This window comes from Sorex fumeus, unplaced genomic scaffold, assembly GCF_029834395.1.
Source record: "Sorex fumeus unplaced genomic scaffold, SorFum_2.1 ptg000044l, whole genome shotgun sequence".
NCBI classification, from domain to species: Eukaryota; Metazoa; Chordata; class Mammalia; order Eulipotyphla; family Soricidae; genus Sorex; species Sorex fumeus.
In genome coordinates, this window is record NW_026606101.1 from 64,204,380 (window position 1) to 64,232,046 (window position 27,667).

The 27,667-nt window shown below is 54.9% G+C and overlaps 1 protein-coding gene across 1 annotated transcript in view; it reads right to left on the minus strand.

The window, feature by feature from the left end:
* Nucleotides 1–27,207, minus strand: part of RAB6B (RAB6B, member RAS oncogene family) — a 42,468-nt gene extending 15,261 nt beyond the window's left edge. Inside the window, exons 1-2 of the mRNA XM_056121569.1 lie at nt 27,031–27,207; nt 10,250–10,308 (exon numbers count right to left, since the gene is read on the minus strand). Coding sequence (XP_055977544.1) covers nt 10,250–10,308; nt 27,031–27,100 — 129 coding nt within the window. The 5' untranslated portion in view covers nt 27,101–27,207. The remainder of the gene's footprint in view (nt 1–10,249; nt 10,309–27,030) is intronic.
* Between the last annotated feature and the right edge of the window lie 460 nt (nt 27,208–27,667).

Sequence of the window (27,667 nt, forward strand, 5' to 3'; positions counted from 1 at the left end):
ATCTTCTCAGGCACTTGTTGGAAATCTTCTTTGCTATATTGTGAAGTATAATTCTGCATCACATTTTGACAAGACCCAGTAATAGAGTCTGCGGTGGAAATGTGCATGGCAATTTGCATAAATTGACTCCAGACTCTCTTCTTGGGAAGAGAGATCATGAAAAGGACGAGTGTGTGTGTCTCTGCACCCGGGCCAGGGCTGGGAAGCATCCTGAGATGCAGAAAGCAGCTGGCAGGACAAGCCCTAAACAATGAAGCTCTGTACCGCCAACCATGGATGAGAGTGTCAGGGGCAAAGTCATGCAAATTAGCATGCAAATTAGGCTGGCACAACTTAGGGGCGCCCACTGGCAAGTGTATATATATGGTGTGGGAAGAGATGGCAGTCTTGGGAAAACACGCTGGGCAGCGTCTGTGCCTGCCAGCAGCTCCCCAAAGTGCTTTGGGGAGGGTGGCTGGTGGGGGAGATTACCAGGCAGACACCAGATGCACTGAGACACTGACACCCTGACCTCCAAGGCAGCAAAGCCAGCGGGGGGGGGGGGGGGGGGGGGCTTTTCAGCCAATTTAAATATTGACTGACTGCTCTTTCACTTGCTGGCTGTGATCTGAATCAATCACCAGAGGAGACACACCTTCAACTTTGAAGAAGAGTTCACTGTAATTGGAAGCAGCAAGTCCCCTTCCAAGCATGCCCAGGCCCAACGCTCCCTAGGAGGGCCCAGGAAGTGGGAAATGAACCTGTAGCTCTTAAGCAAACTCCAGGTGGGAGACATATTTTTCTTCTCCTCAGTGGTAGATTTTTTTTTCTTTTTGGGTCACACCCGGTGATGCACTGGGGTTATTCCTGGCTCACTCAGGAATTACTCCTGGCGGTGCTCAGGGGACCACATGGGATGCTGGGAATCAAACCCGGGTTGGCTGCGTGCAAGGCAAACGCCTTACCCGCTGTGCTATCACTCCAGCCATTGGTGGTAGACTTTTTGAAGGCACTGAAGAGCTACCTAGGTGGAACCATGAAGCCAATGAGGTAGGATTTCTCAAATCTGGGCAGAGGCCTATGGGTCCATCATAATTGCTCCTGGTGGACACACTCGATTCCTGCGGACAACCTCCCTGCTAACACTTGCCGAGAGGCCCTCAAAGCAAAGTTAGGTTTCCCAGGACTCCCTGGAGATACCTTCAGGTGATGGCGAAACCCAGTTCTGGTCAATGGGCCTTAAGTAGCTGTCACAGGAATAGGAGGGGACCCCCGGGAGGTGCTGGCTTTTTTCTGCCTTGACACCAACCAAGTCACGGCAGGCCTGAGTGAGTGCCAGATACAGCAAGCCTGCCACAGAGGACACAGAGCCAGACCAGAGCCCCCCACACCCTCTGCCATGGCACCACCTCTGGTTCCCACTTCTCCACCTGGAAAACCAGAACCTTCCTTTATTTAAGTCCATTAGCTTTCTTTCTTTCCTCTTTGTTTTAAGCCCATTCGCTTTCTGTCCTGGAACAGGACCCCACCCCAGATTTATTTTTGAGAGAAGCAGACCCCAGCAGAGAAGGGAGGGGGCGTGTGTTTGAGATGCCCGGCTCTTAGCTCAGCGGGCGCTTGAATGCTTGGCGCCCAGTGGGTCTCTGAGGGCTGAGGGCTGGGTCAGCCTGCAAAGCTGGGCGGCATTCAGGAAGCCTGTGCTTCCGAAGGTTTGCTCAAATGGTAGCTAGCTGATGAATGAAAGATCGCCCCTGTCCCTAGGAGGACTTATGGTCACCTAGCACCAGGAAGCCACCAGGCTGCATTCCATGCTTCCTTCCACAGACCTTACAGATAACAGAGGGCCAGACCCAAAGCACCTGTTCCTCTGGTGACTGCTGCCTTCCCCGCCCGAGACAACTTAAAAGCCCCACTCGTCTTTCCCTGAGCACGACTCTACACCAGTCTCTCCAGGGGCTGGTATTGGGTCTGCCCGGAAACATACCTCAATAAACTTCTCCTATTCCTTCCCCTTTACTTGTCTCTGTCCTTCTGTCTGTGCCAGATGAGGTCTCCGACCTATCACGGTGGTGCCCGAAACCCTTCCTCCACCCCCATCTAGGCACTGATTACCACCACTTCCTGGATTCTGGACTGACCTCGGTAAGTAAATATGGTAAATACGGCCCCTCTGTCTATTTCTGTCCCATGACCTTTCCACCCAGCTGCACTGTACCCTAAATGCCAGCCCTGCGACCTAAATTCCAGAAGCCTTGAGTTCGAGTCAGAGTAAGTCTTCGTCCAGGAAACTGGAGTCACTGGGATGTCTGCTCACCCCGCTCTTCCGTGGGAGGCAGGATAGAAGGCATTCTCTTCCTCTCTAATCACCACCATTTTCTGGGTGTATCTAAAGGTGCTTGAGACTTCAAGTACTCGCTCAAACCTCCCCCGTTATTTATTGTACCTTCCTGAGGTTTGGTCGTGAACAAATTCAGATAGGAAACTTAAAACCTAAGTCTGATACCTCACTGGAGTGCCTGCGTGGTCTGAAAATGGGACCTTTGACTCTTGACTTAATGGCCCTCCGACAGCACTGCCAGTATGTGGGCCCCAGGGCCAGAGGAGAGGAAGATCTTAAATACAGGCCCTCTCTCTTGCACTTCTGTCTTTCTCTCTCCCTCCACTCCCCTCCCCTCTCCTCAAGCCCATCTCACTCTCCAAACTCTTTTCTTTGGGGGGGGGGGGGGTCACACCCAGTGATGCACAGGGGTTATTCCTGTCTCTGCACTTAGGAATTACTTGGTAGTGCTCAGGGGACCATATGGGATGGTGGGAATTGAACCTGGGTCGGCCTCGTGCAAGGCAAACGCCCTAACCACTGTGCTATCGCTCCAGCCCCCACTCTCCATGCTCTTTCACTTGTGATTCTCCACTACTTCCGTGCTCCCTTCCATGGGGCCCGACCAACTCCCATGGGGCCCCACCTACTCCTGCTGTGCTTCCCTGAGCTTCCTGTTCCCGTCAGCTCCGTAGGGCCCCATGCCCTCCCCCTGCCACCCGCCCCCACTGCCAACCAGCTCTTGCCAAGCTTTCGTTAACCCCCACAGAGCTTCTTGGGGCCCCTCCTTCTCCCGCTGCATGTCCGGCCACTTTGCTCCTGCTCCCCTTCCCCCTTGGCTGCTGCCTGGTGGCCCTTCTCCCTCCCAGTTACTGAAAGGCTGCCAGCCACATACTAGGGAAGTCAAAAATGGTAACATCTGACCATCTTAAGCTTACAAAAACCTCAGCATTATTCAGTTTGTCGGCTTTATATTAACAAAAGCCCTTTCTTGACCCATTTTTAACGGGGCAGGAAACAGAGGCTGGTTCAGGCTGGGAAACATGAGGTAAGGGTCCCAATCTGCCAATAGGGGATGGCCCCTTCCTTTCTCAGTCCATCAGTTTCCTCCCTGCCTTTCTTGAAGGGTTAGATAACATCTGGAGCAGATCGATCGAAAGCCAAATTTAATGAGAAGTTAAGCTGTTTTACAAATAACCAAGGTACAAGAATGACTGAAATTAAGTCAAAGAAGATTTTCTTGTGTTTCATAAAAACTGATGATGGTCAAAGGTTTTCTTATACCGATACGTCTAAACGTGCATATTTGTTTTGTTTCAGCATTAGGATATCTGCTCTTAAAAAATGTTGTGAGTTGAAATAATTGTGGTACATAATAGTAGGTTCAAAGAGTAATGGTTTAGAGTTATAGAATTGGTTGCAAAACTTTTATCTTAAGTATGTTTAAAAGATCAGGCTTTCCTGCTGGAATTCCAGGCCAGTTTCAGGGCCTATTACTGAAAGGAAAAAAAAAATGAGCCACTTTAACATTTAAGTGGCTGGAACAGCTCCTTTGGCTTTAGTGGCTTCTGAATATGAATAATTGGGTGGGAAATGAGAGTAATCAGCTTTTTTTTCCAGATTATGTTGCCAACTTGCCTTATGTGAATAAGGTGGCTATTCTAGGGCCAGACAAATGTGATACTCTTGGTTTAAATTGTAATTCTACCTCTATAAGCTTTAATAGCACCTTCTTTTGACCCCTTGCCTATAGCAAATAAATACACTGCATCGATGGTAAGAATAGACAGCCTGCTTTCTCTTCTCAACACCTTTGAGCATCTTTAATCCTCTGTCGCAATATCATTGCATGGGTCCAGTAAAATGGGACACCTTTCTGAAAGATGACAGAACCCTGAAAATTTGTCATATTGCCTTAAGCTTCAGTTGCTCTAAGATTGGTCTTAAATCCTAACACCCCTCAAATGTGGGTTCCACCAAGGCCCTTTTTCATGTCTAAAAACATGTATTTATTTATTTATTCATTTCTGCGTGGGATTGGCAAAATACCTGGCCTAGATAACTCAACATCTAAAACAACTGAGATAAGAAAAAACTGGTAACTTAATTTTGAGACATAGATTCCTGAAAGTTTTAAAACTGGAGGAATCCACCATGGCTTGGGGCCAGCCTCACATGCTAGGGGAAAAGGGAGCTCAGATAGAGGAAGGGAGCACCAAATAAAGGATGTAGGGAGGACCTCCCAGGATGAGAGAAGCATGCCGAAAGTAGACTATAGACCAAACATGACTGCCACCCATTGCCTCTTTTGCAAACCACAACACCCAATAGGAGAGAGAGAACAAAAGGGAATGCCCTGCCACAGAGGAAGGGTGGGATGGGAGGGATGGGGGGTGGGAGGGACACTGGGATCCGTGGTGGTGGGAAATGGGCACTGGTGGAGGAATGGGTATTTGATCATTGTATAATTGAAACCCAAGCACAAAAATTGTAAGTCTACAACTGTACCTCATGGTGTCTCACTAATAAAAATTAAAAAAGAAAAATAAAAGCTGCACTCAAAAAAATAAATAAATAAAATAAAACTGGAGGAATCCAAAGCTCCTTTATCTCACCCCTCCTCTCCAGCAGGGATCCAGGGAACTTAAGATCTGTACAATAATGATGGCACAGTGAGGGGGGAATAGCATCAGGATCTGTAGAGATAGAGCATACAATTTTTAGACATGATGCTAAACTGTATGCTCTATCTCTACAGATCTTAATTCAGGGCTCCTCTTACAGTGCTCTTAGATAATTGGAAATCAAAGTTTTCAACACAAGATTAAATGAATTAGATACGATGTTGAACTGTATGTTCTATCTCTACAGATCTTAATGTTTTTTTAGACTAGGACCCACAGAAAATGGGTATGTTGCATCTCATTGTAAGTAAAGTGAAATAGTTGCTTTTTTTCTTTCTGCACCGTCAGTACGTTTTTGATGCTTCATGGCGCTATAGTGGTCTTCATAAATCCAGATAGAAAGTCTCTGCTCTCTGTCATAGGGGGCTGGAGCGATAGCACAGCGGTAGGGCGCTTGCCTTGCACGCAGCCAACATGGCCACCCGAGTTCGATTCCTCCGCCCCTCCCGGAGAGCCCGGCAAGCTACCGAGAGTATCTCGCCTGCACGGCAGAGCCTGGCAAGCTCCCCGTGACGTATTCGATATGCCAGACAGTAACAACAAAGTCTCCAATGGAGACGTTACTGGGCCCGCTCGAGCAAATCGATGATCAACGGGAGGGCCTTTACCTTTAATGCCATCATTGGTGTGTTTCCTGCTCTGTCTTTAGCCAGGCCCCAGGACCTCTCATTAAATAACAGGGTATCCCAAATGGAGAGCTCTCCAGTCTCGGTGTGTTTATGCAAAAGAACAAGACAGCTTTGTTAAGCCATTTGGCAGATTTAAAGTGAAGGTGGGGAGAAAACCACATTTTTTGTAACTTGCCCTCTGTAGAAATCAGATTCTAGTTCTATAGAGTGATCAAACAAATGTATTCTAATGGGCTTGACATAAACAGGATTTAATAACCCTAAAAGTCACAACCTCAATTGGGGTGGGGAGCCCCCAGTGATGTGCAGGGTTCTAAGAGTTTTTCCTGGCGATACTTGGTCCAATCCTGTGGGCCTGAAGGATCAGTGCTGGGGGCCACAGAAATACATCCACTGTGCTCCAGGGACCATGCTGGGGTCACACTCAAGACCTGGTGTGGTAAATGTAAATTACTCACATTCCTACTATTCAAGTTTAAGGTCACTGGTCTAGGAGATAGAAGGTTAAATCCCAACCAAATAGTTTCTGTGTTTGAAAAAAAAAGTGCAAATCTGGGAGCAGAGAGATAATATAGTTGGTAAGGGGCTTGCTTTGCCTGTGGCTGACCTGGTTTCAACCCCAGTACCACATATGGTAGCCTGAGTCCCATCAGGAGTGATTCCTGAGCACAGGGCCAGGAGTATGCTAGGAATTTTCCCCCAAACTCAAAAAAGTATGATCCTGGGGTCGAAGTGATAGTACAGCGGGTAGGGCATTTGCCTTGCACGCAACCGACCCAGGTTCAATCCCCGGCATCCCCTATGGTCCCCTGAGCAATACCAGGAGTGATTCCCGAGTGCAGAGCCAGGAGTCATCCCTGAGCATCACTGGGTGTGACCCAAAAAGCAAACAAACAAACAAAAAAAGTATGATCCTAGGGTCCTGGTACGTTAGCCCAGGCTCTCATGGCTAAGTGGCCAAGCTGGGATGTCAGCCCTGGCCTCTGCTGTGAGTAACACTATTTTGAAGGAGCACTGAGGCCTGAGGAATGACTGTCCCTCTCTGAGAGAGCCCCCGCTGACCCCAGGGCTGGGAGCTCTGGTTTCCATCTCCCCCATTCTCCAGACAGGGACGGATGCCCACTCGGCTCCTGAGTCTGCACCACTCCTGGATAAGGGCTCCTGACCCAAGAGTGACCCTCACTTTTTGTTTGTCCCCTTCAGGGTGTCCATCATTGGGAATGTATTTGTCCCCCTGCTGTGAGCAATGGGGGGGGGTACGCTTTCCTCTGTGTCCACCTGCTGAACCCAGTATTTTCTGGGTCTGAGAGCCAATGCGAGGGCTCCTACGAGGGCCAGCTCTGTGGTCAGCTGTGGGTCTGGGGCTTCAGGCAGCCCCCCGCATTGCCCTGGCCTCCACGCTTACCCTCAACCCAGCAAACAGATAGCATCTGCTGTCCAGGAGCAAATGGTGGAGTGTGGGGGTGGGCAAGGCCTTCCAGAAGGGGAGCCGGGATGGCTGACTAGGAACTGCCATGCCGCCATCCCCACCCCATGGCGGGGCCTGCGGCAGCAGTGGCTGACACCCAGGATGTTTGAGGGGCTGGGGAACAGCCTTAGCTCTGGACTCAGTGAGGAACATTCTCCCCCCTCGTGGGTCTCATCTACTTCCCCAACCTGCTGCCTCCAGATAAGGAAAACAAAAACACAAAAGCAACACTTCCCCTGGCAGCATCTCCAGAGAGCTCATTAAAGCTAGCCCAGCCTAACAAGCACTCTGAAGGGCACCGGGAAGGAAACTACCTTCTGCCACGAGAAGGAACCACGAGGAAGCCCGCAGAGAGGGGCACTGGGGGGACGTCTCTCAACCATCTGCCACAACACGGGCCTGACGTGGGCTCTAAAGCGCTGCCGGGCACAAGGGTCATGTCCAGGGGTTAAAGGGTACGAGCCGTTGGGGCTGAGCACAGGGCTTGCCTGCAGAGGAGGCAGGCGTCACCACAGTGCTCTGAGCCTGGGGAGTCAGGGGACCCTCGAACGGCAGAGGTGGGGGGTCCAGCAGAGGTGACAGTGCCAGAGTGGGAGGCGCAAACGCAGCCCTCCTGCACAAAGTGTGGACAGGCTGCAGGCAGTCAATCAGGGAGACTGGGGTGGGCAGGATTCTGAGGGGCAGCAACACCACAATCCACACCATTGAATATCACTGCCAAGGCGCTGAGACCATGACAGTCCACAAAGGTGCTGAGAACTGCAACCCTCCAAGGGCTGCGGATTCTACCTTCTCGCCGAGAAGCACGACGGGCAACTTACTACTCAAAATCATCATCAAGTAGGGGCAGTGTTCATAATCAATACTCCCCCCAAACCCCCCCCCCCTCTCTCTCTCACACACACACACACACACACACACACACACACACACACACACCCTAGTCAGACTTCAGAACATTGGCACCTTCCTCTGGAATGCAGGTCACGCAAGACAACCTACCCAACCCTGGCAGAGAAGAAAGAGGAAAGAGAGAGAGAGAGAAGGGAGGGGGGAGGTGAAGGGAAGGGGCAGGGGAAGGGGGGAGGGGCAGAGGGGGGAAGAAGGCAGGTGGAAGGAAAGAGAGGGGGAGGAGGGGAGGGAGGGGAGGAGAGGGGTGAGGGAGGAAAGGTGGGAAGGGAGGAGATGGGGACAAGGGAGGAGGGAGGGAGGGGAGAGAAGGGGAGCATTAGGAGGGGAGAGGAGGGCTGAGGAGGGGAGAGAGGTGCACACCACCCTTGCCAGCAGTCTCACATTCTGCCCCAACCCTGTTCCCTGCCTTTCAGACCACATCAGGGTCTGCAGGAGGCAAGGAGGGCAGTCACCAGAGCCCAGGCAGCGCGGCCCTGTGAGCATGGCACTGGGCTTCCTGTCCTCTGCAGGGCCAGGATGGCAGAGGAACAGAAACAGCGGGCACCACGGTTGCAGAGTGTGTGCTATAAATATCTGCCCCCCATAGGACTTGGTGATAAAAGGATTCCATGATCAAATACCCTGGGGAGATGCTGAGTACCTCGACCCCGCGTGGGTGATGCACAAGCCCCCGGAGATCTACTCCCTGATGGCCCCACATCGCCACACCTGCTGTACCTCAAGGAGCACCTGCCCCGTCCCTTGGAGATGGATATCTCTGGAACCCAGTGGCACAGAAAACCACGTTATTTTTGCTTTGATTAGGAGAACAAAACAATAACATTTTTCCCCCCAGAAACAGCAGGAATGATTAAGTTTGGTGCCTTTTGGGAATACCTCTAACAGCAGGACAAATTCACTCTATTAATTCAACCCCTCCGACCACAGGGGGAGCCAGGAGGGTGAATGTTACTCCCCCATCCCCGCGCTTCCAGGTCTTCTGGAACCACATTCAGGTCACCAGTTGACCCTAGACTACCTGCAAGAGCCAGACACAGGTTTCCCTGTCCAGCCTCCTGTCTACACAGAGCGGTGGAAGCCAGTTCCAGCTGTGAGGGCAGGAAAGGAAGTGTCTCTGTGACTCTGTGTGTACACATGTGTGCGAGTGTGCAGACACATACCTGTCTGCACCTGGGTCTGTGTGCACACTGCATGTGTGCAAAGATTGTGTATGTGTGCATGTATGTGTCTGTGCCCATGCACATGTATGTTTGCCTGTGTGTCCATGTGTGCACGCACATGTACGTCTCTGTGTGTGCACGCATGCTCACGCAAACAACATCACCCACCAGAGCCGGGTTCTCTGCTGTATTATCTCTCACGGTTCTACCTTCAAGAACTTCTCACCCATCTTCCTTCAAGTGACACCCCATGATATCAAACACCGACCCTGGAACTGTCAGGGATGGGGAACACTGACACCCATACAGTTAAAACACCCACAGAGAACACTGACGTCCCCAAACTTTACTACCAATAGCTTGCGATGCACTAGAAGCCTTCGGAGAAACAGTTCCCACACACTGTGGTATGTTTTATATTCCATGTTTTATATTCCACGCCTTTACAATAAAGTAAACTAGAGGAAAGAAAACGCTATTAAGAAAAAAAATTTTAATTGCTGTTTTTCGTCGGGGGCCAGAGTGATAGCATAGTGGGTAGGGTGTTTGCCTCGCACACGTCCGACCTGGGTTTGATTCCTCCACCTCTCTCAGAGAGCCCAGCAAGCTACCGAGAGTATCCCGCAAGTATCTGGCAAGCTACCCCTGACATATTTGATATGCCAAAAACAGTAACAAGTCTCACAATGGAGATGTTACTCATGCCCGCTCGAGAAAATCGATGAACAAAGGGAGGACAGTGCTACAGTGGACAGTACAGTTTTTCATCAGAGCCATAAGTTTATGTACTCTGTTTTGCATCTAAGTAGTTTCATGTGTAAGGTTCAAGGTCAACTGTAATTGTTTAAGACCTTCCCAAGGGAGCAAGGAAACAGGCTGCCGTGAATCCTCTTTTTCTACGGATTTCCCTCTGGAAAATGTTTCCTTCCCCGAGTTTTGGTTTTTCAGCAGGACCTAGGACCCAGAGCGGGGCTGGGAGCTTCTTCTCAGGAAAGTGAAGCCCTGACTCCTGGGGCCAGCCCACCCCTGGCACAGTGCCTGAGAAGGAGCTGGGTAGCTCACCAGCTCTCAGGGCAGCAGCCCCGGCCCAGGGCTCTCACCTGGTATGTGTTGTCGAAACTGTCGTACATGAACCGTGTGATCAGAGAGGTCTTCCCAACTGCAAAGCAAAGAGAAAGAAGGTTCAGCATGGAACACCAGTGAGGCGCTGCAAACACATCACACAGGAAGGGGGCAGGGAACAGACATCGAGGAAGCTGGACTGCAGACACAGAAGTGGGGGGCAGAGCCGGGGGAGGGGGCCCTGCCCCCCCAGCAGGTGCTGCAGGTTTAGCGGGTACCAAGGCGCCCTGTGAGTCCCACCACACAAACGCCAGTCTTTCCAGAGGCACAAGTCACATACGTGGAGTCAGAGCAGAAGAGGCAAGACAAGCTGCTCTTCTGAGCCACCTGCCTTCCCTGCCCGGTCCTGCAGGTGCTGGGAAACACCAGCAGGACTCCCAGTCACAGACCCTCCCCTACATTTGCAAAAGCACTCTGAGGGGCTGGAACCTCCCAACGGAGAACCACCAGCAGAGCTAAGAGGAATTGGTAAGCTTGGAACCAACTGCAAGGGGATGCTAACTTCCTGATGGGCAGGACCAGCTTCTGCCGGAACCCTGGGAGGGACCTCTAGGGCCTGGCAGTGGCAGAAATGCCCTGGACTGCCCTCCTAGCATCTGGAAGAAGTGGAGGGTGATAAAGGAACATTTGTCCAGTCATGCTCGATGCAGAGAGCTTGTCTACACTGCCTGATCTCATGGGACTGCTCCTACCGAGCCTAGCTCAGTGGCTTGTCTGCCTACACAGCCTGCAGAACGTCGGCCCTGACCTGGAGCTGGACATGAGACCTCTGGCCAACTCTTGGACAGGAAGCACAGGTATGTGCAGAGAGTCTGGCCCCTGGCCCAAGGAGCAAGGCCACCCCACCCGGGTCCTCTGGGAGATGTCCCTTCCCTAGAGAGTCACGGGACACACAGCTTCTTCAATACTCCCCACTCAAGCTCCCCAAGAAATGCATCCTGACTAGAAGATCAACCTGGGGTTCAGGGCGCGGCTGAGTCTGCATTAATTTCTGGTTGCTGCATTGTCAGAAGAATCTTTTCACTCTTGGCACAGCGGGTAGGGTGCTTGCCTTGCACGAGGCCGACCCGGGTTCGATTCCCAGCATCCTATATGGTCCTTCAAGCACTGCCAGGAGTAATTCCTGACTGCAGAGTAAACTGAGCATCACTAGGTGTGATCCAAAAGGCAAAAAAAAAAAAAAAAAATAGAATATTTTCACTCCTGCCACAGTTCTCACGGCCTCCACATTCAGTGTTGTGACCCCCAATTTAAGAAGCTAAGATGTACCAGGCAGGTGTGAGTATCTTGGACAGAAGGTGGGCAGCTGGGAGAGAGCGCCCCACCCCTGACCCGGGATTATGCCTTAGACAGTAGAGCAGGGGCACTGGGAGCTGGCCGCCCTCCCTCAGGACCTCAGTTCCCCAGTTAACAATGGGCGTGATGACAGCAAAGATGTCAAATGACGGGAGTGAGACTCGACACGGAGGCAGGAGTGCCAGGAGAGGAAGAGGAGGCAGTGACGGGGAGGGGAGCAGAACCATGACTGGAAAGGCAGAGAAGGGCCCATGGCGGTTGGAGGATGTCTGCTCCCTGGAGACACGCATGCTGACCCTGCCCCCCAACACACACACACACACACACACACACACACACACACCAGCCCTGGGTGTGGGGGTTCACGGGCTCCATTTGCACCAGGCCTGGGTCAGAGTGTCTGGAAGGGTCTGCTGCAGGGGGTGTGGCGCTGCCCTGGCTGGAAGGAGGCCAGGCCTTTTTTTGGGGGGGAGGGGCAGCATTCGGGCTCATCCAAGCTCCACAAGGGAGCCCTGCCCCCTGCCCCCCCCCCCCCCCCCGCAGAGCACACACCCTCACCTCCCCCCTCCTTCCCTGCCCCCCCACCCCCCACGCATGATGCCAGCCTGGCACAGACCAGGGAGGCGGGAGGAGACTTCAAGTAAACCTTTCGGATCCCTGCTCCCACAAAAACAGAACATGCCGTCCCATCCTCCCTGCAAACTGGGAAGCTGGGGGGCGGGGGAGCTCAGAACTGGCTCCTACCTGAGCCCTGCAGGGTGGCTGGGCTGCCTCTCACAGCCGGGAGCAGCCGTGAAAGATCCCATTCCACACCGCCCCCAAAGAGTCTGCAGTAATTAAGAAACCCAGAAATGCGCACAGCTCAGCTGCTGCTGCTTTAATTAAGTGCTAATTCCCTGGGCCAGCAGCTCTGCCGGCCCCACAGAGGGCGGACACACGGGAAAGGGGGGCTGGAGGCGCGGCTGTAGGCCTGTCCTTCACTGCCCTGGGGGACACAGACCATATTTGACCGCAGCCCTGCAACCCCAGGGCCCCCTCCCCCACCCCAGTATGAATCTGGAGCCGAGGGCAACCACCACTCCTGACTCCTAGCCAGCCTGCAAGGCCAGTGGTATCATGTGTCAGGGTGGAGACTTGGCCCCCTCCCCCCCCCCCCCCCCAGGAAGGGCGGGGAGAGGGGGCCCTGCAGGCCTTGGCTGCACAGGGCCCCAGGGAGGGGCCAAAGTCGACTGACTCCCGCTTCCATCCCAGAGCATCCCCACAGCAGGATGCGGTGAGGCAAGTACCAGGGACGCAGGTGGCCGCCGAGCAGCCCTGGGCGAGGGGTCTGCTAGGGCCGGCTGCTCTCTCCCAGGGCCCAGCCTTCAGGGCGTTGCAGATCTCCCCACCCAGCCCATACCCTCAGCTTCCCAGGGTCCACTTCCACCCCAGGATTCCCCTCTTCCTCCAGCTGAGAGGGCAGTGGGGTGACCTCAGTGTCCCCCTCCATGACAGCCTAGTCTACTCCCCAAAGAGTGTCCAGAGCCAGAAGGCAGGGGCGGCCTGAGTGCTGGGCAGGAAGGGAACCGGGTCCCGGAGCCAGCGAGGGCAGGGAAGGAGGCCCAGAACTCCTGGTGGGCAGCAGTGGAGACCATGGGAGGACCCTGAGATGCCAGGAAGGAGGGCCCTGGGTCCCGCAGAGATGGCTCAGCCTGCAGCGGACCTGAAGGGGGCACTGGCAGCGGGCACTAGCTTGACTTGGAAGCCGGTGCTCTTGGTTCCGGCTCTGGCTGCAGGCCGTCTCCAAGCGCTCTGGGTCTGGGAGTCGGGGTCTGGCTCATTCCCTCAGAAATGTCAGCCTGCAGGGGTGGGTGGAGTGTGGGGCCTCGAGCAGGCCTGTGTGTGGAAGGTGTGAGCAGGGTGGGGAAGGAAGCAGAGCAAGGAGATGCTCCCCTGCTCCCAGCTCCACCTAGGGCGCAGTGAAGGGGTCCCCGTCACAGGGGTCACCCCAGGGCCTTCAGGCTACTACAGCTTCCAGCCTGGAATTCAGTCAGTAAAAGGACCAACAGGGGTGCAGGTGGAGACAACCTCCCCCAACCCCCCCCCACACCCCTGTTCTCAGCCTTGATAATGTTCACAGTCATGTCACCCCACCCCCACCCCAGCCTGCAGGCCTGAGACCCAAGGAAGCACCACCGTCTGCTCAGGTGCGGGGGAGGGCCAGGGCAGGGGCCCGGGCTGGCAGGGGCTGTGCCATCTGGCCCGCGCCTGCTGGGTGCCCGGGCTGCCTGGGTTAGCTCCCTCCCTCCTTTGTTTCCCCTCAAAGGAGCCCCTAAGATGTGAAAACCGGTTCACAGCAGTATTAGGACCCAGGGGCCACCTGGCTCTTACACTGTTTCATAGACTCCCTGGCCCCGTTGATGCCCCCCCGCCCCCCCCCCCCCCCCCCCCCCGAGCGTGGACACTCCCAGGTCCTCCTCCCCTGCATCTGGACTGCAGGACCTGAGCTTCTTCCATTGCCTCAGCTGCTCCTGAAACCTACGTGGGTCTCAGCGCCAGACCCAGCCGGCAGCCAGCAAGGGCGCAACGCCACCCCCAGACTCGGCCCTGGGTCATCCCCACTGCTTACACACACACACACACACACACACACACACACACACATCACATACACACATGCACATATACCACACACACCACACATCACACTCACACACCACACACACACCACACACACCATACACACAATGTGGGGATGCACAGCAGTTCAGGGGCAAGCTGAGCGCAGGAGCAGGTACACACATATGCACACACTCACAAGCACACACTGAAACAAACACACACACACACTGTATGGGCATGCAGCTCAGGGGCAAACTGGGGCTTCTCTTGTTTGCATGTAAGAATTCCGAGAGCTACAAGGCTAAGGGATGGGCAGGAAAGAGGAGGCTGGCGCGGGGTGTGTCACAGAGATACATCTACGTCTCCGTTGGCCACTGGGGTTAGACTAAGGAACAGCCTGAAATCCCTGACAGTACGAGCCAGAAAAGAAAGGCGAGACCAACCGCAGGGCTTGGCGATATTCGTGAGATGAAACTAGCCCTGCTGCTAATGCTGAGCTTTTGGAGTCGGGCAGCTAAAAGCTGCTTAAGAGTCTGTGTGGAGGACTCACGGCACATTCCCGTGGGCATGTAATCAACTGATGAACGTCGCCGAAGGACACCACCCTGGGGTTCTCAGGTCCCAGTAGGGTGCCAGGCCAATGGGTCCAACAAACACAGGATTAAACCCTAAATTCTGGTCAAGAGGGAGTAACAGGGACCATCCTCTCACCTGAGACGACCCAAAATGAGACAATGCACATGAAGCAAGATTGCCAAAACCAAGGACCAGAAGAGAGACTCGGGGGCTGGGGAGTTGGACTCCACACGAGCAATCACTCCTAGTACAGTCCAGCCCCGAGTACCATGCTCTGCTCCACTGCACCCACTGCACTTTCACAAGCAAACAGATTATGCCTCACCAAGGTTTAGATGACAACTAGCCTCTTTTTAGCAAGTTAAGTATTTTAAATTTATTTTTAAATTTTAATTTATTTTTAGCACATTTAATTAAGATAAGGACATTTTAGAAACATTATGTGGTTGCACCCTTAATAGACCCACAATACATACATTTGTTGTTGTTGTTTTGGCGGGAGGCTACACTGGGCAGTTCTTAGGGGTTACTCCTGATGGACTCAGGAGACCATATGCTAGGGATCGAACCCAGGTCAGCCATGTACAAGGCAAATGCTCCAGCCACTGTCCTATTGCTCTGACCCCAATAAACCTAAATTTATAAGCAACAGAAATCAATTAGCAGATTAGCACTGTCCTCCCGTTGTTCATCGATTTGCTCGAGCGGGCCGAGTAACGTCTCTATTGTGAGACTTGTTGTTACTCTGTTTGGCATATCAAATACATCACAGGTAGCTTGCCAGGTTTTGCCATGCGGGCGAGATACTCTCGGTAGCTTGCCGGGCTCTCCGAGAGGGGCGGAGGAATTGAACCTGGGCAGACCAGGTCAGCCGCGTGCAAGGCAAATGCCCTACCAATCAATAATAACAAAAATTTGTGTGACTACTTTATTGTAATACTTTATTGCGGCCTGGACCCAAACCGGCAATCTAGGATGTGTCTACAAAGCACTTCCAACACAGAACACAGAGAAACTCACTAAAAAGGCAAAATAACTCAATACATACATAAATCAATCACTAATGAGAATAAAAATCAATCAGCATTGACTTCAGGCTGACAGGGATTATTAGAATTAGCCAAGGCAATAGTCATTTTATACATTCAAAAAGTCAGTCATAAAAGAAAGATTCAAATCAAAAGCTAGTATGTGTGAGACGAAAAAATACTGTGTGGGATTAACAAATTAATCCCAGATTGATTGCTGATGAAAAGATCAAGGAATTTGAAGACAGGTGAGATCTGAAAAGAATCAATGAAGGCAAGGGACCAGCAGCAGAAAACAATGAGACTGTGTCACGGAGCCAAACGGACGCGTACTGGAGTCCAGGAGGGCCCAGTCGGGAGAACTGAGACAGAAAGATACACCTGGAGAAATACTCTCTGAAAATATTTTCAATTTGAGGAAACCTATAGATTCACAGATCCAGTAAGTTTAACGAAATCCAAGCCAAGGACGCATGATGGAACCATGCTAGGGCACACAGTATTCAAATTTGCGCACGACTGGAGCTAAGAGAAAAATTTTGAAAGATGCAGGGGAAAGGGGCCCATTGAACACAGGGAAACAAACACCAAGAGAACAGTGATTTCTCCTCTGGAACAATGCAGGCTCTCTGTGTACAGAACCTATAAGAATACCTATTAACTAAGAATTCTAGAACTTTGACTTAAGTACATACTGTACAATAATCTTTTGTGTTACCGTTTTTGTTTCATCTTTGACCATACCCAGTGGTGCTCTGGGTTTACTCCTGGCTCTGTGCTCAGGGAGGCAGTGCTTGGAGGGCCACTTGTGGTGCTGGGGACAGAACCTGGGTTGGACATAGGCAAAGGAAGCCCCTTACTTAACCACTGTACTATCTCTCCAGCCCCAGACAATGTTATCAAAAACAAAGATGAAAGAAATAGATATACCAAAAGACATCACCAGGAGACTCTCATGATTAGAAAAGTTTCAGGAAGTCATTCAGGAGAAAGTGAAATAACACCAGTTGGAAATAAATTTCTACGCAACAGAAGAATAAATAGAAAATAGTCACTACAGGGTGAAGATGTGTTTATTTGAAGTATTTAAATCTCTTTTAAGTGGAGTTTATGCCCAATTCAATTAGTTTAATCAATGGCTGACTAAATATCAGTACTCCAACATTATAAAAAAATAAATCTTTTTTAATCTCTCTTAAACAAAGACAACAGGAGGGATGACGCAGAGCACTGAGCAAGGAGCAGGCCCTAAGCACTGCCAGATGTCAGTAATAATAATAATAATAATAATAATAATAATGGATTACATGGAAAAAACATGGAAAAGTTGTTACCTTGTGGAAAAAAACCAGCAAGCTAGATGAATATGCAGTAAGGCTGATGAAGCACTAAAAGAAAAAGACTGTCAACAGAATTTGATACCCAGCAAAAAGTCTTAAACATGAATCTAAGGGGCCGGAGCAATAGCACAGCTGGTAGGGCATTTGCCTTGCACGCAGCCAACCTCGGTTCGATCCCCGGCATCCCATATGCTCCCCCAGGCATCGCCAGGAGTGACTCCTGAGTGTAGAGCCAGGAATAACCCTTGAGCATCGCTGGGTGTGACCCAAAAAGCAAATTAAAAAAATGAATCTGAAATGGGGCTGGACAGTGGGTAAGATGCTTGCCTTGTACACGGCGACCCGGGTTTAATACCTGGCATCCCATATGGTCCCCAGAACACTGTCAGGAGTGATTCCTGAGTGCAGAGCCAAGAGTAGCTCCTGAGTATCACTGGGTGTGATCCCAAAACCTAAAAAATTAAAAAGAAGCTGAAATGAAGACACAAAATACTGAGACAAGCTGCTAGCAGACCTGCAGCACAAGAAAAGGAGTTCTCTGGGCTGATGGAGCAGGAGCCCAGTGCAGCCACATCTGTCAGCTCACACATGCACACAGCAGGACCTGGGCTTAATCCTGCCTGGCCATGTACTTCCTGGGTGAGAGTAGGGAGGTTTCAGGCCTTTCATCAGCTAGTCTTCCTTGAAGGTACAGAAGAGCACAGACAAGGAAGGCTACAAATTCAAGAGCAGTGAAAAGTCAACCTTCTGAAACTCTTCCCACTATTCTTGCAACTTGGTACTATCCTTGCACCTTTTTATTAGTCTAAAATTCTGTTAAAAGTGAAAGGCGAATAAAAAGCATGGCCCTTTTCAGTTATTTCTTGGTTTGGGGGTCACATGTGGCGATGCGTAAGGATTACTCCTGGCTCTGCACTCAAGAATTATTCCTGGTGGTGTATGGGGGACTCTATGGGACGCTGGGGATCGAACCTGGGCCAGCTGTGTGCAACCAAACTCCCTGCCCACTGTGCCATTTCTCCTGCCCTAGAAGCATGACCTTTAAATTGGGAATAAATTATGCCTCTCAGATGCTCCAAACAAACAGGGACTAGTCTGTTCTGTGATTATCAGCATACCGGCCAACATGAGAGTATCCCAAGGAATGAGAATGGGTGGGGCTGCACTTGGCATCAGTGCTTTGCAGAGAAACAGGACCAGCCGTGTGCTGGGCTCTTCACTGCGATGACACCTTCTATGCCGAGGGCAGGAGCTGAGTGAAGTGGGGAGGCTAGCTTGGCTGGCCAAAGACGTACATAATCACCAAGTGTGCAGACACCCCACAAACACATGAATGCAGGCACACGTAGCCAACCAGCACCAGAAACCTTGGGACCCTGGGATTGGGAGCAAGACTCTAATTTCTCCAGTGTTTGCGCTGTGAAATCAAAATGTTACAAGAACAAGGTCTCCAGGGCTGCTTGACGTTCATCTAAGAACTGATCACACATCCTGTGAGATCTGAGTTCACACACACACACACACACACACACACACACACACACACCATGATCTATCTGTCTCTGTCTCTCTGTCTCTGTCTCTCTATCTCTCTGTCTCTCACTCTCTCCTCTTGCCGAGTCATCTCAAACACTCCTGTTGGCTTCAAACAGGTGCCCGGCTCTGCTCCAGTCGGCCGTGAGTGTGGGCTGCCCTCCACCCCCACCCCCAGCTCAGCAAGTGGGAGCCCTGCCCTACGTACCCCACCCTCGCATGGCTACCCTGCACGCCACACCCAGGATGCCCTGCACCCCGAGCTGCTGGACAGCGGTTCAGACCAACTCCAGCCACACCCTGCACCGGCCAAGCCAGTGTCCGAGCCTGACCTGGGAGCGCGGGGAGTTCACTCCGCGGCAGGATATGGAAGGACACGGGAAGCACATGACCAGGCCCTGCTGCCAGCTGATCTTCTGACAAGCTGGCACTAATGCTGTTTGGAGTTTGTTTAACTGATGGGAACTCTTGGCCTGTCGACAGCAGGAGGGCCGGACCAGTGCACCCTCCTCTTGAGCTTCCCAGGGTGCACTGCGGGTGTCGCTGCTGGGCAAGCCCCAGAGCAGGGGAGAAGGGGTGGGGGTGGAAATGTTGAAAGACACCACCAGTGCCTGCCAGGCTGTGGGCCCAGGTTCAGCGCAGGGGTCCTGGGAAAGGGGCACAGTTTCAGCCTGGCCACATGCTCCCACGGGTGCTGGGTGGTGCCTTGGGAAGGCACGCTGCCAAGCAAGGGGGTCCCAGGGTCCTGGAAGTCCCCGCCGAGCTGAGTGGCGCCGCCTCTCTGCTGTCCTCACACACCTCATGCCCCCACACAGCTGCTCCCTGGCCCCTCCCCGCCTGCCCTGTGTGCTCCAGCAACCCTGAGTCCTCCCAGCCCATCAGACAACCACGCCTGCCAGCTGCAGGGGTTTCCACTTGGGCCCCCTTGGGGCGAGGGGGGAAACAAGGGCCAGTTCACTCTGATCTCCAGGACCCTAGGGTTGCATGTGGGCACAGGATCCCCCCTGCCAGCCTTGCTCGACCAGAGACACTGCCCCTCAGCCACTGGCTGGCCCTGGGGCGAGATGGCAGGGAGAGTCGACATTTTCCTCTGCCCTAGACTTAGGCGCTGGGGTACCAAGGCCCCGCGAGAGCAGACTCACCCCCCAATCCATGCCCTGCCCCCCAGTCTCTGTCTCAAGCTCAGCAGAGGGGACTCAGCCCCAAGGCACGCAGCGGCCGACTGGAGCCGAGAGGTGAGAGCAGCCGGAGACTGGCCCACTCACACAGTAGGGTCTCGACTACCCCCCTTTCCAGGGTGCAGCCCAGAGACACCCCCACGTTTCCGGGTCTCCTCGGCACCCACTGAAGCACAGCTAGGACGAGAGGTCCCCCGGCTCCTGAAGCTCCCTGCTCACCTGCAAACCAGGCACCAGGGGTGGCAGCCTGCCCAGGGCCTGACATCCTGAAGGTTCAGAAGGGCCTCAGACCACAGGGGAGAAGCACGAAGGGCACAATCTGAGCAGCAGGAGGGGTTCGTTCCCAGGGCCACAGGGAGAGTGCCGGGCTTGGGGGGCATTCGGTTACCTCCCTCAAGCAGAGGGGTCCCTTCCAGCCACAGCCCCCACAGTCTCACTTGAAGCTGTAATCTTCAGGAAAACCCTGGCAACGTCGTGATTCCACTCGCGTCAGGGTGAGGCACGCAACAGAGTGGGTGGGGATGGGGGTTATACCCCACCCCCCCACCAGGTGGCCAGAAGCACTGACAGGGCTGGGGGCTTTGGCTGGCTTGCTCCACAGGGGAGCAGTGACGGCCTCTGCTGACCGCCCTGCCCTGCCCCTGGGGTGCCCAGCCCCCTTCACAGAAACCTGCAGAAAATAAGGCAGACTGCGACACAGCCACAGTGCTCTTGGGATGGGGACGAGTGGGGTGAGGAATGTTCCTGGAGAGGGGGCAGGTGGCGAGGTCCCAGCCCTGGGACGCATATTTCTGGGGGAAACAACGGCTGAGACCTGATCCCACAACCCAGCGCTCCCGCCAGTTGCAGGCCGGGCTCCCGGCCAGGTGTGGTGCTGGCCGGGCATCCCGCTCTGAGCTGGCACTACCCTGCAGAACCACAGTTCCATGAGTGCGAGAGGTCACCGAGAGCTGGAGGGGACGCACGAAGAAAGCCAAAGCGGGCTGGCCCTCCTCCCACCACCCAGAACAGAGTCTCCAGGGCTGGGGCGGGGGTGGGGGGCAGGGGGCTCAGTCCCAGCAGAGCCCAGACTCTCCTTCCCAGTGCGCCCGTCAATGAGACGCTGAGAAGCAGGACTCCTGGCCACCGTGCTCAGTGCTGTCTGCAAATGCTTCAGTGTCCCCCACTTCCAGCCAATAAGCCACTTGTTCTGATAAAGAACTGAGCGAACGCCTGCTAGGGACCCCAGCTCTGCAGAGTCTCACCGGACACCGTCCTTCCTCTCCTCTCCCAGCACCCCAGTCCAGCCATGGGGCTCAAAGGCCTCCCCGGACCCCCAACACCCCCTGCTGTAATCAAGCTGGCTCCCCCTCTGCAAAGAGCTTGGCACATGCCTCCCAAGACGCTCTTCTCTCCAGGTCCCTAGAATGAGGGGCATGCTTCCAAGCTGGGGTCCTCCCCAACTCCCCATTTCTTTATAAACAGTGTCCCCGCTGGGGTTCAGTCAGTTGGGTAGTGGGCCAGTTTCCCCCAAGCTAGAAGACCCTTCCCCGCAGGAGATGAGCAGGGCACCAACCCTTCTGAAGAAGGCGGGTCTCCCCAGCAAAGATACGCCCGCCTCTCCTTCCTCCATCAATGCTTCTGCCCAGCTCTGCCATCTCCCAGGCCTGTTCCCTGGAAGGAACTTTGATTTATAGACTCTCCTAAAATATTACAGACTCTCCTGAACGGACCCGTGCCCTGTGCTCAATGCAGCCCTATTCTCAGGAGCCAAGAGTTGGAAACAACCCAAACCACAGAAGTGGATAAAGAAGGTGTGTGTATAGGGGCCTGAGAGATAGTACAATGAGTAGAGCACTTGCCTTGCACACAATGACCTAGGATCAATCCCTGGAACTCCAAATGGTCCCCTGATCCCTGCCAATAGTGATCCCTGAGAACAGAGCCAGGAGTAAGCCCTGAGCACCACCAAACATGGCCCAAGACAAATGAACAAAAAAGTGTGTATATAGACACACGGAATTCCACACAGCTGTGAGTGAAGAGGAAATCTTAGCTGTGCTGCAACCTGAGCAGGAACCGAAGGAAGTAGTGGTAAGTGAAGTGAACCAGGAAGAAAAAGACCAAACCAGAAGATAAGGGAAGAGGCGGTCTGCAGTAGAGACAAGGTGAACTGAACCATGGTCTGGGAACGCTAAGGTGGGGATGGGATAAAGGTGAGGGGTCCCTCACTCTGCTACAGCAGTGTCACAAATATAGAACAATGCCCTCAGGATTGTTAAAATTGACTGGGGATGGGAGGGATGCTGGGACCCGGGGTGGTGGAGGACGGGCGCTGGTGGAGGGATGGGTACTTGATCACTGTATAACTGAAACCCAAGCACAAAAATGTGTAAGTCTACAACTGTACCTCATGGTGTTTCACTAATAAAAAAAAAAAACTGACTGGGGAAACCCAGTTCCCTCCAGGCTCTCTCCTCTCCTCAGGGGTGTGTCCCACTGCCCTCTGGCCTGTCCCTGGCCGTATCTCCTCCTCCTGGGAAGGTGTAATCTGGCATGCTGGGTTACCCAGGCCTTGTCACCAAGGAACCAGGATAAAAAAAAAAAGTGATTCCACTAAAATCAAATCACTTGTCTAAAATGACAAAGTCAGGGGCTGTGGAGATAGTACAGCAGGTGGGACACTGGCCTCGCACACGGCAGACCCGGGTTCAACCCCTGGCATCACAGAGCCAGGGCTAAAGCCTGGGAATTGCCAGGAATGGCTCCAATACCAATAAATAAATAAACCAAATAGGGTCTTGGGGAAACAGTAGTTTTTACTGCCCTATTTTGTCATTTTATTTTTGTCATTTTATTTTTGTCATTTTATTTTCATTTATTTTGGGGCTTTGGATTTTGGTGCTCAGGGCTTATGGATATCAGGAGATCTGCATTCAGGGATCACTCCTGGCAGGCTCAAGGCACCATGCAAGGCGCCAGAGACCAAACCTGGATCTGTTGCATGCGAGGAGAGCGCAGTCCTGCCGTACTTTCTCTCTGGCCCCCCTTAGTTTAAGGCCAAGGTTAGGTGAAATAAAGTCTGGGACATTGAGAATTTCCAGCCCAAGATACCATGTCATCTTCTTGGGAGACCAGCTTCTCCCGATCCTTTCCCACGATGTGGACCGGCCCCCATGATGAACCCTGGGTACCAATCCAGGTCAACCTGGGCCCCATGCTCCGGGCAGCCCCTCTCTGGGGTCTAACTGAAGCTGCCCCGCTCAGGGAAGGTGAGGACTGAGCCCAGAGGTCCCATCTCCTCTCGGAATGGTGAGAGAAGGAGCAGGATGCCCACGGGCAGCTGAGATCATGCCCAGCGTTCTCCGGTTCTGTGCCACTCCACCTGCCCACCTCCTCAACAGCTCTGCCCGCTGCTTCCTCTGAACCTGGAGACCAGAGCCCTGCCCAATGGCTCGGTAGGGCGGGGAACTCAGCCTGGAGGGGACACAGAGGGGGTGCTCAGGCCTAAGCTCCATCAGTGAACAGAATCAGACCAATGCCCATGAGGATGAACGCTCCCAGGATGATGTGACAGACAGCGTATGTAACAAGGGGACAGAGAGGTTACTTTGTTATATTCTAATGGATTCACACTCACTGGGGGCTGTGAGAGAGGGGGGTCTGTTCGGATTCTAAGGGTTGCCTTTCTCTAAGTTCTTCCTCATGTCTCCTTCCCCCCATCAGGTACCTCTGGTCTCTCATATCAAGTACAAGCTAATTCATGAGCATGCATGTGCACGCGCGCGCGCGCGCGCGCACACACACACACACACCCCTGGCCCTGTTCCTCCACAGGACATGCACCTCTTTCTTTAAATTATTGAATCACCTTGAGATAAACAGTTACAAAGTTGTTAATGGTTTTCAGTCATACAATGTTCCAACACCCATCCTCCCACCAGCGAATATTTCCCACCACCAATGACCCCAGTTTCCCTTGCCCCACCCCCCATTCCCAGCCTATCTCTATGATGGCAGGCACTTGCTCTCTCTCTCTCTCTCTCTCTCTCTCTCTCTCTCTCTCTCCTCTCTCCTTTTGGCATTATCGTTTGTAATACAGGTACCAAAATGTTGTTATGTTTGTCCCTTTTACCTCCTTTCAGCACTGAATTCTTGTCCAGAGAGATCGTTTCCAATTATCATTGTCTTGGTGGTCCCTCCTCTATCCTAGCTGTCTCTCCTCACCAACACTTGTGGCAAGCAGCCAACCATGACCATTCCTCCTGGCCCTTGTTCCTACTGTCCTTGGGTCTCATACTATGGTTGTTTTTTATTTTTTATATCCGACAAATGAGTCCAACCATTCTAGACATGCGTCTCTTTCCACAGGGCCAAGGCGCCTCTCTCTGGCCAACTGAGGAAGGACGCGGCACCGGCTCTGAGGGCTCCCTAGGGATGGGGCAGGCGGGGCCAGAGTGGGCAGGAGGGTGAGGCCTCCAGCAACAGAGGGGGCACAACTGACCGCTTCTTAACAAGGGGAGGGAGGAGAAAGTGCACCCCAGAGCAACAGACATCAAACCACCCTTGTGCCGGACTCTCCCCCAGCCCCTCCCTGCATGTGACACCAGCCCCTGAAGGGGGTGACCTCACTGTGTGCATCACTGTTTGGCCCTCACTATGTTCTCAGGGACACCCCCCTCCCCGGGGTTGGAGCCATAGTCTGTGTCCCCCACACAGAGTGCTGTAGGTGAGTACGCCTGCCAGGTTAGATGAAATGAACAGAAGATGGAGGGAGGAAGGGGAGGGCAGGGGAGGGACACAGTGACCCACGCATGGACAGCTGTTTGTGGGCCACTGAGAGAGTCACCTGGGACAGGCAGGGAGCTGCAGTAGAGTGTGACACTGGTCAAGGCCAAGTCTGGGGCCATCATGTGTCCCTCGACACTCCTTCACTGGAGGAGTCTCAGGTAAGGAAGATCCAAAGTGGCCGGAGGCCAGACACTGACCCCCACCCAGACATACCTAGAGACGCCGAGGTTCCCTCAGAATGCCCTGACGGCCCTTCATTGTGCCTTGGCACTGCATGTAGCTGTCCTTCCCACTGGCCAGGATGAGAGCTCCGTGTTGGCCACACCTGCCCTGCCCCCACCTTCTCTCCAGGAGGCCCAGCTCAGAGAGACAGTCCATGCTGCTCTCAAGGCTCCGCTGGCCCCTGGCCCCGATGCAGAGGGTGAGGTCCTGCAGGTCACACAGGGCGGGCGGCGAGGGCCCAGGGCAGGTCCCCAGACTCCTCCGGTATACAAGCTGCAGGAGGCGGTGAGTCGCGGTTCCCCACCAGTTCAGCTCAGGGCCATGAAAGCTCTGAAAACAACCTACTCTCAACACACCGAGAAGCCTTCCAGGGTCCGCGGCTCCCACCAGACTGTGAGAGCCAGAAGAGTGACCAGTGCCTACCATGGCTCCAGGGCACAGTCCACAACCTGCCTGAGCCCAGCAAACCCCCCAGGCCACACCCAGCCCTCATCCCCCACATCTGGCCTCCCGACTCAAGGTCACCTTATTCACCAAGGACAGGCTTGTGACGGGGAACAGGACACTTCCGCTCCAGACCAGACTGTTTTAACTCCAAAGGAGGATCTGGGCCAGCCCCCTGCTGGCCCAGGGCTAACTGACCATCCTGCCTCAACAGGGAGGCAGGGGTCCTCTGTCTAGACCTGTGGCTCTCGTGTCTGAGATTTTAGGGACCAGGCTGGGGGTGCAGGGCTTGGTAGAGGACCCCAGTCCTTCAGGCCTTACTCAGATCTAGTGAGATACTCTCATCAAACCCCGTGCCCTGTGAGCTGTTCAGACCGACAGGAGCAAACCCGGGTTTGTCAAAGTCAGGGTCAGCCCCGTGAGAGGCACTTGGGAGTGATAGAGGCCCAAAGCTGTCTTAACACCCCCCCCCCTCCCACACACACACACACACACACACTGAGGCAGCAGGTCTGGAACCTGCGGCCAGGAGTTCTGCTGCGCCAGTGGGAAGAGCATCTCCGAGAAGCAGGGATGTGAAGCCCCCCCAGACCAGAGCACAGGGAAACGTGGGCTCTGAAACAGCGACCCACAAAGATGAGGGGAGCGGTAGAGGGAGGCATCCTAGTGATGCAATTGCCCAGGAGCGCTCAGCCTGCTCGAACCCTCTCCCCTGCGCCCCCTCTGACCCTTCTCTGAGCCACCCTGGGCTCAGTGACCACCCCTCGGCGCTCGCTCCTGCGGTGCTCCTGCCCCAGTCTCCTCCCAGGCTCGGGCGTCTTGGCCCGAGAACCGCTGGGCACCAAATGACCTGCCCAGCTGGGGTCCTGCTCCCGGGGACTCTCTAGCCTAGCGGAGCCGCCTGTGGCGGCCAGGCGCGTCTCCCGACCGCCCAGGGGCGAGGTCTCAGCGGGGACGCTCCCTGCTACAAGTGTCAGGGGGTTCCAGACGCCGCGACCCCATCTGGCTACCCCCGGGACCCCTGGGTGCTGGCGCCGCCTTGACCCAGAGTCTGCAGGGCAGCCGAGAAGCCGTTCTCGCCCCTCCCCCGGCCCTGGCCAGCCGCCACACTGACCTCCCCTCCCCCCCAAGAAGGGCTGCGAGCGAGGAGGTGGGGGCGGGAGGCGGCGCGAGGCCGAGGCTGGGGAGGGTGCTGGGAAGCAGCGGGCAGGGCGTGTCACCTGCTCTGCCCAGGCCCTGGCCGCCCGGCCTCGCCAGCGCCAGCCCCCCGACCTGCTCCACCTGGAAAGCCCTGGCCCGCATCGCCCCGATCCCCGTGCTCCCCAAAGCGGCCACCGCGCGCCCCTGAAGGGCAGCGGCGGCTCTAGAACCTTCGGGGCACGGTTGACGGACGCCAAGAAAGGCAGGTCCTGCCTGCACCCGCTCTCCGCAGGGCAGAAGGGAGTCTGTCCGTCCGCCTGTCCGTCTCCCTGCGCAGCCGCCCGACCCCCCCCCCCACCCCGGACCCCCGCCACGGACGTGCGGGGACCGCGCCCGCGGCGGGGCCAGGGGCCGCGGGAGACCCCGCGCGCCCGGGCGCAGGGTGGGGCGTGCAGACGCGCCCGCCGGCTCCTCCCGCCCCACCTGCCCGCGGGCCGCAGCCGCTGCCGCAGTGCGAGCGAGCCCGCGCCCCGCCGCGCCGCACCTGCTCCCACCCGCCTGGGCCCCGCGCGCGGCCCGGGGTGCGGGTGGACGTGGGGGGCCGGAGGAACCAGGGGCGGGGGATACTCACCGCTCTGCTCCCCCAGGAACACCAACTTGAATTTCCGCAGCGGGTTCCCGAAATCTCCCCCTGCGGACATGGTGCGGGCGGCGGGGCGCGGGGCGCGGGCGGCGGGGGCGGCCGTGCGGGAGCCGCGGCGCGGGGAAGGGGCTCGGGCCGGCCTGCGGCTGCGTCCGGCGGGGAGCGGGCGGCGCTGCTGCGGGCGCGGGGACGGCGCGGGGCGGAGGAGCCTCTCCCGGCCGCGCCGCAGCCCCCGCCCGCGCCCGTCTGCGCGGCGCCTGCGCGCTCCCCGGCCTCTGATGTCATGCGGGGCCCCGGCTGGCGGGGACCCCCGCGGCCGCCCCCCGCCTCGCGCCCTCCCCCCGCCGCAGCCCGAAGAATGGACGGGGGTCTTCGGCGGGCTCCTTCCCCCGCCGGCCGCGACCCCCGGCACCGGCGGCGTCCGAGGGATGGACGGGGACGCAGTGGAGACTGGGGGTGGACGGGCGTGGGAGTGGGCGCCCGAGAGGCGTCGGCGCGCCGGGATGGGGGGCCAGGGCCCTCCGCCGCGCGTGTCTGAGGGTCAGTGCGGAGGGGCCCACCTGGAGCCTCAAACCCGCCGTTCCCCTGGATCAGCATCTTCCCGACCCGCTGTCCCGGGGCGGGG